The 13062-nt window shown below is 35.7% G+C and overlaps 1 protein-coding gene across 2 annotated transcripts in view; it reads left to right on the top strand.

Annotated features, from left to right (window-relative positions):
* The window catches only part of mbtps1 (membrane-bound transcription factor peptidase, site 1), a 39863-nt gene that overhangs the window by 12083 nt on the left and 14718 nt on the right, over positions 1-13062 (top strand). For both annotated transcript variants that reach the window (NM_199213.2, XM_021467593.2), the window contains exons 4-10: positions 5540-5758; positions 5854-5964; positions 6104-6213; positions 8002-8118; positions 8321-8388; positions 8484-8586; positions 10631-10782. In NM_199213.2, the coding sequence (NP_954683.2) occupies positions 5540-5758; positions 5854-5964; positions 6104-6213; positions 8002-8118; positions 8321-8388; positions 8484-8586; positions 10631-10782 (880 nt within the window). The remainder of the gene's footprint in view (positions 1-5539; positions 5759-5853; positions 5965-6103; positions 6214-8001; positions 8119-8320; positions 8389-8483; positions 8587-10630; positions 10783-13062) is intronic.

The following is a 13062-nucleotide window of genomic DNA, read 5'->3' as shown; positions in this document are numbered from 1 at the left end:
TTAAATTTAAGGATTTGCATCACAGTTAGGAATTCCAGTGATAACATAGTAGTACATAGTAACATTGTAGTACTAGTAGTACTATGCACACTAATACAAAGTAGTACTATGCACACTAATACTGATATTCACAATATGGCCATGTGGTAAGGCTGCACGATATTGGAAAAAAAACTGACATTGCTATATTTTAATTTACTGCGATTTAAATGCAAATTGACCAGATGATTTAAATAGCTAGTAAAGAATTCATAAATTAAGATAAATTTGGGATTAAGTGCTGTATCAGAGTGTATCTGCATAAAATATAGGCTTATTTTTAAAGTGAAAGCAAAGTTCAATACAACAGAGAAAATATTAAAATACACAATGATTTATGATTTTCTGGAAAGTCAAACAGTATTCATAAACAGAAATTAAATAATCACTGTATAATAACAATAATAATAACAACAACAACAACAACAACAATGTATCATTTTCATTGAGTAATTTAATGTACACTTTAAGCTACAAAAGTTTCATTTATTGTGCCCAAATGGCTTAAATTTTCGAACTATGTGGAAAGCTCACAATAAAACAAACAGGAAAGTGCGGACAAGTGGGGTGATGGCATCTGCCGCTTTAGAAGCATTAATAGACAAATTCATGTCAAAGAAAAACATTATGTTTGGTAAAAGGGAATATCTTGGTTTCAAGGTCACAGAAACCACAAAAAAGGTCATTTGTAAGAGCTGTCGCAGAATTGTTGCTACAGCATATGAGGAACTTCAACAACCAGCACCCAAAAAAGCACCACAGGCAGCTATTTGTGGATTGTCTTGCTAAAAAGTCAACCAAAAATATTGCTAATGACACTCAATCTAGTAGCTAGCAATAGCAAAGTACAATTATAACGTTGTTTGCAGCTGTTACACCATATGAAAAACATCAGAAGACACCAGGAAATAACTAATACCATAACTCACTACTGTTTGCTCTAGGGAAAAATTAGTGTTTAATTTCTAAACATTTCTGAACAAATTTGAATAAAAAATTGGAGTTAGTCAAAAAAAAAAGGAACTGAAAAGATAATAACTAACACTCTACAAAAGAAGCGACGAATATGGAGCTGAAGCTTGACTACAAAATTAAATCGCAAATCAAATCGAAATATCTGTTAAAAAAAATTTTTGATATTAGATATTTTCCCTAAATGCACAACCCTAGTCACAGGCCTTAAAACACACGCAAATAATAAACCTTATAAACGCAAAATCCTAAAATTTGAAATGACTATGTTAACTGTAATGTCTGGTCAACTATAATCCCAACTATATTGTAGATCACTGCGATATGACTATTACGATATCGATGCTGAAACGATATATTGTGCAGCCATACCATGTGGGCATAAAACTGCTATAATGATGTACTATACTAAACTGATAAACTTTTGTATTGTGCTGTATTTATAAATCATGTCTGAACCACACACAGCTCTCTTTGGGCTAACTATAGGGAGGAAGTCATCAGCAGGGGGTGAGCTGAATAGGAAGTGTTTATTTTCTGCATGGGGTGGAGGAAATGGATTTCAGAAGTGTTTGAGGTGAAAGAATGTCTTGTCTTTGCACGCCAATTTCCCCACCACTTGAATAAAAAAAGAAATCACACCTTCATGCAAATCTGCTAGTGGTGTTGAGGGACTCCAGGAGAGTGATTGCTGTTTGCTGGCATCACTCCTGTATAATTACAGACTTCTTCTTTATTCACATCTTCCTTTGCCAGCTTTCTAAACAAGCTGCATCTGTATGATCATGTTCATTCAATTTTTCCATGTCAACCTCCCAAAATTTTTATTTTTTTTGTAATAATACTGTTTAAATGTTTGTCATCAGTATAATTTTATTTGGAAAGAAACAAACACTTTTGTTCAGCAGGGATGTGTTAAATTGTAAATTATAGTCTTTTACATTGTTACAAGAAAAAAAAAACCTTTTCTTTTTAACTTTTTACTAATATAAGATTTTTGTAAGAACTGCAAACTAATTTTTTTAGCCATAACCTAAAATGCAGTTATTTGTAACCAGATAAATTTTCATCATTAAAAAAGTGGTGTAGCGGTGTTTCATAGGTTGCTAGGCGACCATCAATCGTTTTCTCAGATGACAAGCTGATAAAACATTGCTGTCACTCTGATACTCTGTTTTATTTATGAAAGAAATTAAAGCTTTGCAGTGTTTGGGTGTTCTGTGTATGTCTGAGATAATTAGTCTTACTAAAATGTGTATATTTTATACACACTGAAGTGAATCTGTCAATTCTTAACACATGACTCGCAGTGCACTCACTGAATTCATTCAACAGGGTGCATACGTCTGGAAGGGGAAAGCATCACGTCGCTTGTGTGTGCAAACTGAACACCTCAATTGGAAGCAATGAACTTGTGCGAACCTGATATAGAAAAGACGTGATATGCAAACGACCCCTAAAAGGTCATTTGCGATCTACAGCAGTTGATCTTCTTGCACAGACATAGTGGATTCACCTGATTTGTTGACAAGTGGATTGCGGTCCTTTCACTGGGCCTTTTCTCCTTGGCTAAGAAACCATGCAAAGACATCTGTTTCTTACTCGTTTTGCTGCTTATGGGTTAAATTTGGGACTGAGATGTAACCGAGAGAATACGGCCATTTTTTAAATAAAATATTTTTTAAGATAAAAGATTGTTCAGACTCTGATGATAAATAAAACGGAAATAGTTATTGACTTCTTGTGCGGGCCAGAACCAATTTATACACGGACTGGCATGTTACAGGTTTTTATTGTTCATAAATCAACCAATGTAAAGTAAAGCAGGCTAGGTGGAATAGCACTATTTACTTCTGTTTTGTTATTAAACTAAATAATAATCTACATTATCGATGCTGTAAAATCTACCTCATGAAATTTAAAATGGTTTCATCAATCTTTCGTCGGAAGATTTTAGTTGCTGAAACACTTCTGTAAATATAACCCATTCGTAACAACAAAATCAGCTTTGCTTTTTTAGTTTTAAAAGAGAACATTACCTGTCTAACAGAAATACTTCAGCCACAGTGTCATCCTTTCTCCAGCATGCAAAAGTAACTCCAGTATTGATTCAGGATTTTTAAAAATTTTGATTTAGGATTTGTTTTCACCGCTGTCACTCACGCTTATATAGTGTATGCATCTGTTTAGCAAAACTATGTTCTCTAGAGTCATTTTAGACTTGTAACTAATGTTTTCTGCAGGTAATTGTAACAATATATGTAGCAAAATTTAATTTCACAGCTGGATATTTTGAGGTTCTTTAAGGACGATGCAATAAATGCAAGTCTCATAACATAGCTAAATATATTCACCACTCTGGAATAATGGTCTAGGAGCATTCTATACCAGCACACACTGGCTCATCCAACTCCTCAAGCTCAGTTTATATATAGCTCTGCTAAAAGAATGAGACCCAGCTAATAGCAGCTAATGATGTATTTTTATTCTTATCACTGAAACCAAAGTGCCTCTAAGAATAACCCCTGGTTGCAGTTTGAGAGCATATGTGAAAGTAATTATCATTTAAATGATGTCAGGGTCAATGCTTCGAGAGCATGTGTGGGGAATTGAAATGTAATATAATTACAGTATATGCTGTAGTCTCATCTGTATAGCTCAAGGGCATCTAATGAGCAGCAATCAGCCAAAGAGGAAGACTGACCTGTCAGAGCTGGTCCAAGTGGTTGAATCTGCAACTCTGCAACGCTTTAAACACCTACGAATCCTTTTAAAGTTCCGCACCTGCACTTAACTTTTTTTTTTTTCTTTTTACTGTTCACCTACTGTTCTATGTAAAAGTGTACTTAAAGGTTTGATAACAGTTATTATCTCTCTTCTGTGATAAATCATGTTGGTGTTCTTGAAAGCACAGGCTGTTATGATTCAGATGGCCATTAAAATGCTAATCAAGGTGTGGATGTTGTGCAGTTAGCTTTGTTTTTGACAGATGGGCAGAATCTGATACTGTTAGCTTTGTTGTTAATTATTTTTTTGTATTGAAGTTAAAGTTATCTTACTAGACTTAGAAATAATTGTAATGGGCTGAAATTGTAAGAAAGTTATTCAGTTTTTTTTAGATGTACAATTGGGCCTGAAATTGGGGATTTCAATGAAGAAAATTATGTAAACTTAAAAAAATTGAGTAAACAATAGCGAAATATATAAGATATCCATTTCTTACCACTGACTTGTAAATAAAGGTACAGTTTAACAAGATATGACAAGAGGTTTTGCATCATGTTAGGCCTGTCAGTGCAATGTAACATCAAAAATATATCTAGCAGCAATATTTCAGTAATAAGATTGAGATTGAGTCAGTCAGTCAGTCAGTCACTGTAAAAATCATATAATGAATCATAGAATCATATAATGAATGTCATTATAAATGTTTTATTTAGCCATATATTTTTTATTCTGGCTACTTAAATTTATTTCGGGATTAAACTAAAGAGTGTTTGCCTGAAGAGCTACCAGGAAGTCTGGTATTTTGTATTCAAATCTGTACGTTAAACATTCTGGAAAGTCAGAGCAACTGCCCTCCCCTCTCTCTCTAAGTGACGCCACACCTTGCCTTTCCTACAGACCAGTTAGGACATGGCAGTAATGAATTAAAAGACTAAAATTTGATCAAGTATGACATAAAGCTCTTTATATTTGAGAACTTAAACATGAAATAGAAAATGTTTAATTATTTGAAAAACTGTTTATTATTCAAATCTCACCTGTACACTTTCTGAAGATGTTGAGCAACTGTCCTTCCCTCTCTCTGTCACAGCCTGTTTTTCATACAGATCAGTTAGTACAGAGTATAACGTTAGTAGTAAAAGACTACATATTGATATATTTGGCGCAAAACATCAGATTTATTTTAAAATGACAATTGTACTTCAGACGAAGCAACGTGTAGCTGGTTAGACAACAAAAGACAACAGAACCCAATAATCTGTTAATTCTAATTTGCCAAATGCGTTTTTATGCAAGGCAACCAAGCATTTGAATCCGCCGCGACATGACTAGGTTCCAACGGATAGAAGACCCATTGTTGTCTTTTGACATTACAGTAGGTTAATCGCAACATGGAAATGTGTGATTTGTGTTATCACAATGTTACATATATACTTACATTGTGTGTCTGAAAAAAAGGATGTAATCGTCCTCTGCTTTTTTCTGGGGTGCATTTTTACTCCTGTCACGCAAACTGCAAAGTGAATGAATGAAGCTCGTGGCAGATACTCAAGAGATTCATGCTGTGATTGGCTGAGTGACCGTTCACTCAAATCAAGTAACGAATCAGAGAACACTTGTGGTCGCTAGGTAAAATAAAAAGTGTAGGCGAGTCGGGGGACAGAAACACCTGTTTCCGAAAAGTGAGGGGGACATGAAAGTCTTTAAAGTCTTAAATTTGACTTGGTTAAACTTGCAGAAACCCTGCATAGGTTGAGGTAGATATAATTGCAAATAATTTCCCATTGCCTTGCTCTTTCAGCTGGCACTGATGGGGCGTCCCCATGCAATGACACACGCTGGGTGCAGAAGTGGCAGTCGTGGCAGTCATCAAGGCCACTCAGGAGGACTAGTCTGTCTCTGAGCTCTGGTTTCTGGCACGCCACAGGAAGACACTCTAGTCGGCGTCTCCTGCGTGCCATTCCCAGACATGTCGCCCAGATACTGCAAGCAGATGTGCTCTGGCAGATGGGACACACTGGTATGTATGCAGACTGCCTAGTTTACATGGTGTTTTACGTCTCTGGAAGATCAGGATTTGCTGTTATGTTTTTGCTTCTGGTTGTATTGTTACAGGCTCTGGAGTGAAGGTAGCGGTATTTGACACTGGGTTGAGTGAGAAGCACCCTCACTTTAAAAATGTTAAAGAAAGAACCAACTGGACCAATGAGAAAACGCTGGATGATGGTAAGACTTCTTGTAATGGTGCATGTCATTACACATATTTAATCAGTCATAATTTATTATTGAGTTCTGAGGGAAGGATTCAGCCCAGATGAATTGTTAGGATGAAATGCATTGCAAATCTCTCGCATTCTGTTCTCAGGGTTGGGTCATGGCACATTTGTTGCTGGTGTGATTGCCAGCATGAGAGAGTGTCAGGGATTCGCTCCTGATTCTGAGCTACATATCTTCAGAGTTTTCACTAATAACCAGGTAGCACACAACATTCAATTCTATGCTCTTATACATCCACCAATTAAAAGTAATACAATAAATCAAAGACAATAATGAAATGATTATCTAATGAAAGAAATAATATGCATATTGAATTGAATTGTTCACCCAAAAATTTTAATTGGATCATAAATGACACACCCTTAAGTTATCCTAGGTGTATATGACTTTCTTATTTCAGACAAATGCAGTTAGAGTAATTTTACATTTTATCCTGACTCCTCCATGCTGTATAATGATGTTGGGTGGTGGCCATTTTTTTAAGCTTCCAAAAGTGCATAAATCTGTCATAAAATAATCCACATTCTGCGCGGGGATGATTTTGTTACAAAAATATTTCAAAACTTTAAATTTTAAAACTCAACTCACTGACCTCGGGTGGCTGCCGAATGTGAATTCTAGACAACTTCTTGGCTGTTTCTCAATTGCAAGAACGCAGAGAACCTACTTGTGTTCCTGTGGAGACCGTTCTTGCCAAGTTACCTCAGAGGTACGAACTCGGGAGACTGCGAGAACACAGAATGTGTCCTGTGAGATATGAGATTCTGCATTCTTCTATGGTTCTTCCTGATGGTCACATGACCTTTACACATTTTTAATAGAAAATAATTTAAACATTACAGCATTCAAGCATACAGCAACAATTTGTTTTTCCCATTTTCACTATATATACTTTGCATAAAAAACTAACAAACATGTTATTTATAGTAATACAAATAAAACTAATTTTAATTTGAATTTCAGTAAATAGACCCCCTTAATGTTTTTATGCCCTTATTAGGATTTTGATGTTAATGTTTACTTTCACTGTCTCATTTAGGGAAACTCGTGAGATAAATGTTATATTTCCGAACTTTAATAATAAATCTACATAAAATGCTGTGCTTCCCACCTCTTTTATTCAGCCTCAATGACTTCTGGGACATCTTGAGTGAATTTTGCGCTCAAGTCTGAATCGATGCGTTCTTGATATCAAGAACACTTCCGGGAAGAATGGATATTAAGAAACAGCCCTTGTCTCCTCCCTGACTTGACGCATGATCTAAGAGAAACCCAGCCCTAATCAAACACAGCTGATCCAACTAATCAAGGTGTTCAAGACAACTAGAGACTATTAAGCAGGTGTGAGTTGGAGGTGGTTAAAGCTAAACTGTGCAGAGCTGCGACCCTCCAGGAATTGAGTTTTAAACCATTGATCCTTCCCCTTAGCCCTACAGCTTCAAGCTAAAGACAATTAGGACATCCCTACCTCTTCACGTGAATGTGCAAAACGAGGGGTAGGGGTAAGTGGAAGGGCTAAGGGGTAGAATCCGGATTGGGCCTAAACCGTACATGCTGATGATGTCTTGAGATTGAGTAAATGATGGGGTAATTTAAGTTGGAAAAGACTGTTCCTTTTAGAAAATAATAGCTGTATCTTGGATAGTAAAGACATTTTATAAAGTTCAGAAAGATTTAAGTTTCAGTTTATGGATATTTTGGGGTCTAATGCAAGTTTAAATCAACCACAATGGGTGACGTGTATAAACACAATAAAAAATGACTTTTTTTGATTCAGAAATTAAGCTTTTAAACAGCGGTACAACCATAGTACTAGTAAAACCTGTAATCCTACTGGGAAGGACCAAACCCTACTGTTAATTGTTTATTAGTTATTCTACTAAGTGGAAAAAGTTGACTTCAAACCATTCAAGATCATTCATGGTGTTTTTTTAATGCCTTGACATTCAAAATAACATGTTGTTTTAAAATTGTATTTCTTCTTAGGTTTCATACACCTCCTGGTTCTTGGATGCCTTTAACTACGCTATCCTGAAGAAGATAGATGTTTTAAATCTCAGCATTGGGGGACCAGATTTTATGGACCATCCGTTCGTTGATAAGGTATGGACAGATTGTTAAATTAACATTTCTTTATTAAGCTCCCACTTTTAATCAAAGCAAGTTAGAAATAGAGGAACAGAGGAGCATCAAGCAATTTGTCATTAGAACAATGGAGTGTGTATGGTTCTGTACATTAAATACAGTTTATGCTCTCTGCAGTGAAGTGCTCTAATAAAAGCTTCACTCCTTTGTATTTAACAAGGTTTGGGAGCTCACAGCCAACAAGGTGATTATGGTGTCTGCTATCGGCAATGATGGCCCACTTTATGGGTAAGTGTAGTTTCACAACAACATATATTAGATTTGACCTATAGTTCCAACTTGTATATTGATATTTTGTGTGTGTGTGTGTGTGTGTCTTTCAGAACTCTAAACAATCCAGCAGATCAAATGGATGTTATAGGTGTTGGAGGGATTGATTTTGAGGACAACATTGCCAGGTTTTCATCCCGGGGCATGACAACATGGGTACGTTTCTTTTTTGGGTACACATCACGGTAGTGCATTTTTCCTGTGCAGCTGCATTAAGATGCCAGTGAGGACATGTCTGTGTGTTTTGATCTGACCTAAAAAGGGCAGACAGACACCTTCTACTACAAAAAGCTGAAGATTCCTCAACTCCTCCTCTTTGAGAAGAAGAATAAATTGAAGTGATTTACACTTCAAAGGACAGTAAAAAATATCTAAGAAGGATTTACTTTTTAAAATGCATACAAATGAATTGTGGTGTAAAAATATTTAAATTGACTACCCCATCCAATGTCGTAGGACTTTATTTAAAGTATGCTAAGATTAATAAAAATGTAAAATATTGATTTAGATTTTCATCTGATTAACACATAGATAAATGACTAAATCTTACTTTTTGTATTTATTTATTTATTTTAGATGGCAAAACATGCATTATAAACATTTTGGTCAATGATTATAAGAAATGTATTCAGTGTTGAAACAATTCATTATCTAAGACCCTGTTTACACTGCCAGTTAAATGTGACCCAATTCAGATTTTTTGCTCATATGTTAAAAAAAATGGGATCTGTTCTATGACTCTGTTAAATAAAAAAATAAATTAAAAAATTGCATTCGGATATTCAGAGATCGGTTTCAGGCTATTCATGGCTAGTGTGGCGCAGATGCTAGAACCCACCTTTATGCATGCACAATGTCGTAAATTGTATAGCAAGTGTAAACACATGAATCGGATATGGGTCACAATTAAAAGAACGTGTAACCGGACAAGCAAAAAAAATCAGATATAAGCAACAAGTCGGAATTGGGCATCAAGACCTGACAGTGTAAACGGGGCCTAAATAAAGTTTAAATACTTATAATACTTATTCTAATACTTCTAATACTTATTATACTAAATTATTAAAGTCAAAATTAAAGGTTATTACACACTGAATCTGACATTTTTGTCCAGAAGTTTTGACACATTTGACGTACTGCCCATAGACACTGTAATAGAAAGCATGGTCCGCTTTCAGTCTATTGCTTCGACATGTCAACACGGCCGCCATCTATTATAATGTCTATAGGTACTGCCAGTCTCTGTTCAGGATTTGTTTACGTGTGTGAAGTATCACAAGCAATATATCAAAATTCCACAGATTTCCTGAAATAAACTTTGCATTTTAGCATATTCCAGCGCACATCCTTGATAATGAGCTGAACTCTCCTACCTCTTATGCAGTATTGGATGAATACAATATGCAGCCTATACCTCGACTTTGGAAAAGAAAGGAGAACCATGAACTTATTTCAAAATGTTTTGCAATTTTTCGTAATGAATTAATTAATACGCATCGGACTTTGGTTTGTTTACGTGAAGGATTTTTCAGATATGAATAAGAAAAAAAACGCATACAAAAATTTTGGACTTCAGTGTGTAAAGTCCTTAAGTGAAAATCTTATGACGTTTTTAGAAAAGAAAACTGAATAAGTGAATTTAAAAGCAATGTGACGTGCAACAAAAACATGGAAAATTTGCCTATTTGACTTTTTGTTTTGTGTTTCTAAAAAACGTTTCAAAAAGTGTCAAATAAGCTACCTTTAGCTCTAAATAAAAAAAATCTACGAACATTATAAATATGTATTTTACTTGCTTTAAATCCACATCTAATCAATTAAATTTATCACTTAAATAGTAAACAGCATATATATATATATATATATAAAAAAATGACAATGCTGTAACACACCAAACCTAAACAAATTCACTTAAAGTGAAACTTAAACTAGCAACCTGTGGTAAATGTGCTGTACAAATGCTTTTATACATTTGCACAAAATCAAATGTGTGCACACCTGGTGCATGCTCTACTTTCTTGATGTTACCTGCATTTAGAAATATTGCAGAACTTTTCAGATTAAAAAAAAGGGCTGCCAGACATGGTGGATTGATATATCCTTGTGGATCATATCACATTCCAAGTTCAATTCAGGACCTAAATGGAACATGCTCAGCTCAGTTTAATCACTGTTGTTCTCCCTATGCTCTGCTGATCAGGAGCTACCGGGGGGCTATGGCAGGGTGAAGCCTGACATCGTGACGTACGGCTCTGGTGTACGCGGTTCTGGATTGAAGGAGGGCTGTCGATCTCTCTCTGGCACTAGTGTTGCATCACCTGTTGTGGCAGGAGCTGTCACACTGCTGGCCAGGTGAGAGATGGATCTACAAAAACAGCATTACATTTTCACTTTCATTCTTTCGTTTAATTTTTACTTGCTTTCTTGAAATATAAAAAAGCAAAAAGAAAAAGGTACTACCACCAACAGGCAAATTAAATGATTTATGTGTTCTTTTAGTTTGGTCAAAGTAATATTTAAAGGGGATTCGTTATGACCTTGATGGGATCAAATGTATATTTCCTTTCCAGCATGGGTTGCTTATTAAACACTCCCTCACCTGAATTTGCTGCGAGTGAGAAAATAAAAGCACATCAGCGTCAAGGAAAAATCAGATGCTCAAAACAAAATAATTTATGACAGAGATTTGTGATTCAACAATTACAGTGAAACATTAATTAAATACTTATATTCCACGAAACAAATCATCCACCCGCACAGTTGAATATTCTAGTGGACTGGCACAAAAAATGTTAGTTTATTTTTCTTGGAAAAAATATCTTTTTGAAACTAATTTCGTTTGGTATAATTTGTATCTTAATTTTTATCTTGGTCAGTTATCTACTTCACAAACTAAAATAATGAACAACATCTGAGGTGAAGTGCTTCAAAACCAGTCTGAAAAACCAAGACAAACTCCGTTTGAAGGCTGAGAGAACTCAGAATCTCATTGTGAGAATGGAGATGTCTGCTTATTTGTGCTAGTCTGTCAACAAAATTGCTTTAAACACTTTATAATTTTAGAAAATCAATAGCCGCGTTTCCACTATCGCGCCTAAAGCGAGCGAGCCAGGGCGAGCCAAGGCCAGTGGGGTTTCCACTGTCACTTCCGGGGCCTAATCGGGCCAAAGCGGGGCTTTCTTGGGGCCAGCGGCCGGCCTTTTTCGGCCCGCCGAATACCTTGGGCCAAGGAGGGCCAGCCGGGGCTTCGGGGCGGAGTGAAAGGAGAGGCGGGCAGTTTTCTGATCGCACATGAGTACATGCGCCAAACAAATAAAGAAATAAGGGAAAGAAAACATCTAGCCTTATAGTCTGGGGTCTTTTTGCGTATGATCACCCTTATGTTTCGCTTTTAAATGTAAGGCTGCTGCATAAAATAATAAAGTAGTTTTAATTTATAGTGACGTTCTTTGCTGCGTCCTCCTTTATGTTTCAATACGCATAATAATCTTTACACCATATTAAAAACACAGCAGACAGTAAAGGTTTTCGAGAGTTTTTGTCAAGTTTAAAAGGTGTGTTTGTGCGCGTTTAGATGCCTGTATGTGTGTGTGAGACCGGGCTAAAGCGCTCCTTCACAGCTCCGTTATGCCGCGAGCGGCTTTTTTCTTTATTTATTTTGGAGATAATACACAATAAAAATAAAACAGAAGGACATAAAACTTAACAAAATACGTGCCCACTTTCGTAGACTTTAAACAATATAGTTTCATATCCTGATAAAATAGCCTAAGCTTTAATGAAATATAATTTAAAGAATTACAAATATCGGATAAATATAAAATCACATTAAATAAATAAACCAATATAAAATAAACAAAAGCTAGCTATATGTAGGTAGCCTATATACAACACATAAATCGAACCGTTTTAAAGCCACACATATAGCCTATAGCTAACTTTCATTTTACAAAGACCTGTCTGAAAAAAAAAGATTTTCGATATTTTATAAAAACAATTAACACCGGAGAAGGTTTGAAATATTATTTATAAAGTATTTGGATACGATGATATTAATCAAATCGCGCAAACAGAGCATTATTTGGGTGAGTGAAAGCAGAATCTCCTATACCTTTTTTTTTCTGTCACCCAGTCCTGCGCAGCGCTCGCTGCTTTAAACGCTTATGGGGGAAAGTCCAAACACAAAATGGGTTCTATATAGGCCTACTCAAACAACTGTTTATGTTTTTATATGACGTGGTTAAATTTATAAATGAAACTTTAAATGAAGAGCTTTAGTGAATAGCTGCGAGCGCAAAAATATGGCTATATTTTATAAGGCTACTCGCTCTTATGCTGAAACACTTAACACGACTTCTATCAAAACGAGGATGTTATAAAATACATGCAATATCGAGCTATAAAGGAGAATTTCTGTGGCTTTATATTATGGATGTGTGCGCTCTCTGTGATGGGTCCCTGCGTTCGGCGAGAGCAGTCGATGAACAATGCCAGTTGGTCGGCGAGTAAACAAATGTAATGAATGGAAATACACAGGTCTGTGCGTATAGACATATAATGTACTGCTGTACAGTAACGTGTCATTTGTTTGTTTCGGTTGTCTTCATTTTAATGGTTTCGTTTCGTGATGAT

The sequence above is a fragment of the Danio rerio genome, chromosome 18, assembly GCF_049306965.1.
Source record: "Danio rerio strain Tuebingen ecotype United States chromosome 18, GRCz12tu, whole genome shotgun sequence".
Classification (NCBI taxonomy): Eukaryota; Metazoa; Chordata; class Actinopteri; order Cypriniformes; family Danionidae; genus Danio; species Danio rerio.
This window is presented reverse-complemented; position numbering and strand designations above follow the sequence as displayed.